We start from the raw sequence: 8,174 nt of genomic DNA on the forward strand, positions 1-8,174 counted from the left end.
ACATGATAAATTAAAATGTTCAGTTCTATGAATAAGCAAACTTTCTATATAAATGAAACATTAACTATTATGACTTTTGTAAAAGGCAAGACCATAAGCAGAACATTCCTGGGGAATTTTGGGAAGAGGCTTTTGATTTGATGATTTAGAAGAAAGATGTTTAGCCCACAGATAAGTAAGTACAAGTCAACAAGTGACTAAAACAAAACCATAAGACCTGACATGTGAAATGTAACTTTAGCTAATGCATTTGTGTGCCAAACTGGACTACAAAAAGATTCTTAGGGAGCATAAAAGGACAAAAGTCTTATCAAAGTGGATTTAACCTTTAAAGGGACAATGAAAGCAAACTTGTAGTCAACTTCTTGTGAACTCATTTTAGAGGGAGAAATAAGCAAGGGTGGAATGAACTTCAGCTGCTCTTTGTCAGCTCAGGCAGCCCACACCTGCCCCGTGAGCTCTAAAAGCTGACTCAGGAAACACACCTCAAGGCTGTAAGAGCCTTATGAATAGAGGCACCCTGAAACTTGCCTTGCTGGGGTTGATCTGCATGTCTGTGCAAATGCAGGGTGAAGTTGGAGCTGACCCTGACCACCCAGAGCACATTCAAGTGGGACAAGGCAATAGCACCCCTTTGATTTAGGGAAGCTGTCTGTTAATAATAATAATAAATTATGGGGGCAGGAGTCATATTCTCTCTGTTTATGAAATAATTTGCTCCCTCTGGGAAATTAAGTGACAAAGTCTTAGTCCTTTTTCATAGTTTGATCTTTATTAATCAGTGTGCTCTCAGTTTTGAGGAAATGGCTCTTGAATAAGAACTGGATTCTTAGCCAGGCATGGTGGTACACCTGTAGTCCCAGCACTCAGGAAGGCAGAGTCAGTCAAATCTCTGTGAGTTCAAGGCCATCCTGGTTTATGAAGTGAGTCCAGGACAGCCAAGTCTCCACAAGGAAACCCTAGCTCGAAAAACCAACCAACTAACCAAACAGACAAACAAACAAAAAACTGGATTCTTCACAATTTACCTAACTCAGAACAACTCAATTAAGCAACTAACTTCTTGAGAATTATTGAGTTTCCCCAGGATGCTCTGAACCAACGGAAGGGTTTCAGAAAAAAAGAAAAAATCTCATCGTATCAAGACCTGGTGTCAATTGATGGTAAGACAGGGGTCCCTATTGCGAGGACTTTCATCCCAATATCTGTTATCTAACATGCACATGTATCTAGAGATGTGGCCTAGAATTACAATTATCACAGAAGTCACTGATGGCCAAGAATACTTAGTGACACTTTATAGAGACTTCACAAAGGTAATTAGGAAGGAGTGCAGGTAAATATAGAAAATTCCATAATAGTAAAAACATCTTCTTTAGAGGCCCGTAAAAACTCTAAATTGTCATTTTAAATTAGATTGGAAAAGAACAAGCATGCTTTCTGTGCCTGAAAAGCAATAGCAATAATTTCATAGCTACTTCCTTTCATAGATCCCTAAAACTTAAAAGAATATATTCGTAAGAGATTCTTTGAATAAAAGAATATATTTTGCAGAAGACTGTTACATTCAAGTTCTTAAGGAGCCTCTTTGTTTAAAAGTGATGTCAGTTTGGGTAGTTTGTTCCAACATGAATGTTGGACATTGGTCTTTAAGATTGCTACCAATAAGGAAGCACAGTAAACCGTGTGTGCCTACGGACCTGAGAGGAAATATTTGAAACCTGGGAGAGATGATGCAGGCCTGTAATTCTAGCACTGGATCAGGGAGTGGATGGCAAATTCAAGGCCAGGATGAGCTACAGAGTGAGATGCTATTTAAACAAAAATGAAAATATTTCAAGGCTAGAGCCATGTCTCAGGCCAAAACTAAAGCAAGCCTCTGGGAAAAATCTAAATACTTGACAAGTTTCTTTTCTCTTCAGCTTGCCCAACAAGCAGGGAACATTTGACCATTTTACCAAATCCCTTACTTCCCTGCTATTCAAAATTCCTGGGAAAGAGAGGGAAGCTTCTTTTTAGCCTTACTAGACGATGAGAAGAAAGGACACAACTTGTTTTCCTACAGTTTTTTTAAAGCGATTTATTTAGAGAGCTTGAGAGGAAAGAATCGCCCAGGCCTTTATTTATCTCCCTAACAGGTGCAGTACAGAGATGATCATAAAAGCAGGCGCTGAAAAAGGAGAATTCTGCCAAGCATTAAGCCCCTCCAGGGCGCATTTTCCCAGAGTGACTACTCTTCTTGCACAGACAGCTCAAGCCAGTGCTGTGAATCTCTGGTACATGAAGGCAGTGCTTTTCTGAGCCCACTGGGGATGGTGGTGGTTAACACCACAGCACTCATTCACATGGCTCCTTTTCGTCTTGTTTTCAAGACAGCATCTTACTGTGTGGTTCAGGCTGGCCCTGAAATCTTCATTCCCCCAGTGCAGCCTCCTGAATGTTGTCTCCATAACACACCTGACAGCATGACTCTTATACTCCTCCTTCAAGCCTTTTAGTTGACATCCATCACCATGCAGAGTTAGAAGGGAAACAGTTGCTCTTGATTTAAAAAAACAAAACAAAACAAAACAAAACCAAAACCTTCTCCTTTTTCCTCTATTCTTCTATCTTGCTTCCTATAAATTATTAACTTCCATATATATATATATATATATGTTTCTTTTTCCAAATCAAGTTTATTTTGGGACTTCAGATAAGCCATCCAGTGGCTTGCATGTGGAAACTGAAGGTCAACGAGTAAATCTGAGAGGGAGGCTTTCCATCGCTAGGCTCCTTTTCTGATGATGACTAAGCCCTGAGCCACGCTTAGAAATAGGCAAGAGGTGAAGGAGGCCTCTTTAGATTCGGGTTCTCCAGAACATTAAGATGTTCTAGGGACCCTGAAAGAAAATGCAGGACGTGGGAAAAGCTTCAGACTGAAAAAAAAATCTCTGTGACCATGTTCCCTCCTATTCTCACCGAAAAAGACTCTAGGGGACACAGCAGATACTGTACATTGGCTGTTGATAGAGTTGGAAAGCCATGGCTTTGATTGTGGAAGTTGGCAGAATATGCCTTTACTACTGCAGCCATAGAGATCCTGTGTTTCCTGTGTCTTCAGTGTCACAGGATCCAACATGAAAGAGGAGAAAATTAGAGCGGTGCCACCAGATGTTTTGATCCATGCACAAGGACCAAGAGGGACTGTAGATTTCTTCTGACAATTATATACACAAAATATAACAGTGCCCAATATACCACACTGCAAAAGTGAAACTCATCTTGAGGCATCCACTCAATGTGTGCGAAAAGAATGTTTCAAGACGGCATCGAATCTACCAGTTAACAACTATGCACAGATTCTAAAGAACCAGGCCTGTGGCTTTCATCATTACATGCTGCAGAGGTATGATAATTTTTATGTGTTTAAGGGCCATTCATATTGTTTTTATAATTTTTAGTATATTTTATTGTGTATGTCTCTGTGTATGTGTGTGTGTGTGTGTGTGTGCGCACCCATGACACTGAGCATGTGCAGATCAGAGGACAACTTGTGGGAGTTGGTTCTCTTCTTTCACTATAGGTCTCATGGATGGAATTGAGGTTATTAAGCTTGGTTGCATTTGCCTTTACCTGCTGAGGCACCTCATCAACCCCATTATTATTTTTAAACAAAAAAGATTCTCCCCCAGGAAGAAAGGTTATTGGAATTTCATAATTTTAAGTTGATAGTTTCATTTTGACTGGAAAAAAATTTTCCAGTAGCAGGTTATTTCCTTACATATTAAGACCCAGGGGGCAATTCTCCATGAAGATTACATTATAGAGCAGTCTGAAATGGAGCACTGTAGTGCTTAATTAACAGTTGATACATAAATAAATCCATTTAGGGAGACTCCTACCAAATGAAGCTCCCTTCCAGCACTTTCTCCCAACATCTGAGTAGAAAAACGCGATGGCCTCAGGTTCTATGTGAATATAGAGTGTAAGTTAGGTCTATGGGATAAATAATGCAGTTGTCCAAATGCATATGCAGGTGAAGTAGAGCGCCAACAGTGGGAAGTAGTAACTCCTATTCTGGGCAAGGGTGTAACTCAGTACCAGGACACATACCCAACATGCACGAGGCCCTGGTTTGATCCCCAGTACCACCAAGGGAAAATGATGCTTTCTGTTTCCTTGACATAGCCAAAGTATTTTCATACTCTAAATAGGAAATACAGACTAATTCTTTCCACTGAGCTCCTCCTTGGGGACCAAAGCGGTACCCGTCTTTCTCTTCCTTAGAATGGCCCGCTCCCCTCAGAACTGATATGAGGTTCCCTGGACTAGGCCGCTACTAGTTGGAGGGCTCTAGGGGAGATATCCTTTGCACACTCAGGTGCTGAAACTCTGTCTCTTTGCCAGATGCTATCATGGCTCAGCCTGGTGTCCCCAGCTGAAGAAAGATCCATCAAGACTAGAAGAGCCAGTTCTTTGGGGGAGTACCTACAGGTAGTTCTGAAGCAAGGAGGGCTTGATTCTTGGTGCTGGCTTGGTGCGGCTTCACTGGGATAGAAGCCAACAGTGGTGAAATCACTGCAGGCTGAAATCACCTACAGGGTGCAGAGCTGCTGCAGAGCAGAGCAGCACAGGAATCACTGAGTTCTCCGGGAGGTAAAGGACGGTGACCATCCACGGGGGCAGTTTCACAGGCACAAACTCACCAGTCCTTTAACGATCACCCCTGCTGGTAAGGGAAATGGAAATCTCTGCCCTTCCTCGGTGGACTGTAAATATAGCAGAGATGCTTTGGGGGATGCTGCTTCCTACAATCCAGATTTAAACTAAGCAAAGAATCTATGGGTAGAAATGTACTGTCCTGGGTGAAGGGCTCCCACAGACAATACAAAGTGAACTTTGATAGCAAAAGAAACTCGTGGAGGTTTCAGTATTTTGTGTAGATTTATTTAATTTTTAATGTGTAAGGTATAAACATGAGGAAAATCTATTGTCTCCTTTCTAGCTCTACAATTTCATTCTTTCTATTTGTAGAATAGATTGTTTCAAGTTGCCAAAGCAAACACAAACCTTCACTGCATCCAGGACGCAGAATAATTTAATTCACTTTATTGGTTCTGCAGCCTAGCACCTCACTTATTAATCTTCCAGCTTTCTCGTCATTCTCACTTGGGATTTTGAACGACAAACGAAATTCAGACTAATTAAAATAATCTTCTGTTTTCAATTAGGAATCATAAAAAGCATTTCATCCAAGTAAGCCTTGAAGAGGCAAGTCAAGTGACCCATCAGATAAAAGGGACATTTAATACACATGTAAATCATTGTCTTACAAATAAGACGCTTTAGCGGGGTTAGGCACACACCTCCCCAGGGCTGGGATTAAGTTCCCACATTCATGCGTGCATTTGCTGTGGTTATTCTGGGAGGAAGACTTCATCCATCAATGCTCTCTGCCACTAAGTAGGGCCAACCTGGAACTGACCGGCCCAACCTGTCAGCACCGACTACCTAATTACATAAAGAAAAAACACTTAAAAACCTGTTCAGAATCTGGCTAGGGTCTCAACTTCAGATTCAACGTATGGCATCTTTTGCACAGTTCTTCAAAATGATGGCAACAAGCACGTTTAAGAATTAAAAACAAAAAGCCTAAATATTGTTTTTATGTCCTCTGCTGAGCTTGTGTGTGTGCGCGTCTGTGTGTGGGTGTAAGTATGCTTTTATCTGCAGGGGAGGAAATTTAAAAAGATTCAAAAGCCCCAATGAAACTGATTTGATTTAAATATTTACATTTTGTATTAGTCCCAAAGAAGCAAAACATCAAAAACTTGGCTTGTCAAAAACTTGGCTCAGAAAACTTGGCTCAAGACTCAAAGGTATTCGTCTCCTCTGTAATGATTGGTAAAGGATGAAAGATTTATGTCATCCCAAGAGAGACTAGAGCATGAGGTAATATTTATAAACGATGCTTCCATTAAAATTAGTTAGTGTATTTGTGTGACAAATTTGCATCTTCACTATTTTCACAACTACTAAGACCAATTTGCTTACATTATTAACTAGCAATTTTAAAACACTGATCTTTTTAAAGAAAGGAGAAAAAAATTTCTAATAAAGACTACTCCTTAATTGTTTTTCTTTTTTATTCTTAATTATTTTTAAAGGGTATATAATTTGAGATGATTGCTATATATAGCAAAACTCAGTAGAGGCCACAATCTGCCAGTCATAATCAGAAAGAGTTTCTTTTTAAGAAATAATTTCAAAGCTGAGCTCCCAAAGCAGCAAGCAAAGAAAAAAGCATTTTTATCTGTATATTTTAAATGCCTTTCTGTGAAAAAAAAAGTGAAGCCACAAATAATATCATAAATTCTTATTTGCAGACTTGACCAGATTTATTGTCTAAGAAAATGTCCCGTCCTCCCCCCGCTGAGAGCTGCAAAAGCAAGGTAGAAATTTTGAGAAACAAAGTAAGAAATGAAGCTTGAAAATGCAGCCTCCTCACCATGAGCAGTTAATAGCTTTGATTTAGGCTTTTTAAGGACCTCTTGAAGTTGAAGAATATTCCAATGAATAAATAAAAATTTTAAATATTGCTTTATAAACTATCTTTATCAGATATTTCTCAGTTAATTATATAGTCTTATATTTTTTTATTCTGGCTTTTTCTACATTCAAGAATTTTATCTTTGCATCCCTGTTAATTCTACTGTTTTATAGTCTTTTAAAAAAAATCAGATAACTGTTTAAAATAAATACCAAAACAAGTATTAAAGAGTATAACAAGAAGATCGATGGGTGTTCTTACCCTCTTTTTTAGTGGGTTCTGGCATGACCACAATAAAAGGTTACTCTCCAAGGAGTTTTCTCCTCTCCAGCACCAGTTGACAGAAACCCCAAGGACAGCAGAGAGATCGTGCGGGTCAGTGTGACAAGCAGCTGCCGAGATGTCGAAAGCTTTTATACAGGCTCCGACCATCAATCACGTTGGCGCCTCCCTTCTTCGGCACAAGGATGCTGAAACCTGACAGCTCTGGGACCGTTCTCACATCTGTTGTCTGCTATGCTCCCTCGCCTGCTGGAAGGACTCTCCTGTCCGGCTCGTGTGGCAGATGAGGGTACCTCTAACTTTCTAAATTCGGCTGCGCCTCGTGGTCTTTCCTGTTCTCTGTCCCTCCGACAGATGCTTGTGCCGACTCAGCAGTGCACAGAGTTTTCTGGATGATAAAATAAGTAAATGAAAACGATACTACATGAGCCTGGCTTCTCTCTTAATTTTCACTGAGACTTAAAAGAAAAATAAATGGTATAGTAAGACTATAATTTTTATGCCCAACTTTGTTGTTCATTTTCCTTATTTTTAACTAATGAGATTAAAAATGTTTGTATTGTATTTCTGCAGTTAGTCAAACTGAATTCCACATTAAATATTTTGTTTCATTTTCTCTACCAAAAATAACAAAGGTGTCTAATATAGGATATATTGCATTTGCATTTTTTTCACAAAATATTCTTTTTTTAAACTACAAGCATATAAAAGGAAGAAGCAAGGAGATGTGCTACGAGGTGGACAGAACTTACGCTAATGGAAGAAACCAGCAATAAAAGATAGGTTATAAAAGCATGTTCTTCAATCCTACTTCCATGAAATATCCTGAACAGGTAAACATAGCATTGGGAAATAGCTTAGTGGTTGCCACAGGCTAGAAGTGGAATTAGGACTGAATGCTCATGAATGCAAGACTTTTCCTGGCCATGATGAAAATGTTCTGGAATTGGAGTGTGGGAATGGTTGCATGGCTTTGTGAAGTGTGTGTGCGCGCACACACACACACACACACACACACACACACCACTGAACTATAAATGAGGGAGGGGCATGGGTAAAGAAAGTCAGATATACCAGCCAATGCTTTGATTCAAGAGGGCAAATGGCTACCGAGCTCCCATGGGCTACATCTGAGCAGGGGTTCTAGGTTATATCCATGAATGGTCCTTGGTTGGAGTATGAGTCTCAGAAAAGACTCCTGTGTCCAGATATTTTGTGAGTGCCCTAGTAAGGGGAACAGGGACTGTCTCTGACATGAACTCATGGGCTGGCTCTTTGATCACCTCCCCCCTGAGGGGGGGGAGCAGCCTTGCCAGGCCACAAAGGAGGACAATGCAGCCAGTCTTGATGAGACATGATA

At 40.2% G+C, this 8,174-nt stretch overlaps 1 protein-coding gene across 2 annotated transcripts in view; it reads right to left on the reverse strand.

Annotated features, from left to right (window-relative positions):
* Positions 1 to 7,045, reverse strand: part of Mybpc1 (myosin binding protein C1) — an 83,763-nt gene extending 76,718 nt beyond the window's left edge. The window contains exon 1 of one of the 2 annotated variants that reach the window (XM_060377875.1): positions 6,794 to 7,045. In XM_060377875.1, the coding sequence (XP_060233858.1) occupies positions 6,794 to 6,818 (25 nt within the window). In that variant the 5' untranslated portion in view covers positions 6,819 to 7,045. The remainder of the gene's footprint in view (positions 1 to 6,793) is intronic. The other variant, XM_060377874.1, reaches the window with a different exon arrangement.
* Positions 7,046 to 8,174: the final 1,129 nt, after the last annotated feature.

This window comes from Meriones unguiculatus, chromosome 2 (genome assembly GCF_030254825.1).
Source record: "Meriones unguiculatus strain TT.TT164.6M chromosome 2, Bangor_MerUng_6.1, whole genome shotgun sequence".
In the NCBI taxonomy this organism is placed as follows: Eukaryota; Metazoa; Chordata; class Mammalia; order Rodentia; family Muridae; genus Meriones; species Meriones unguiculatus.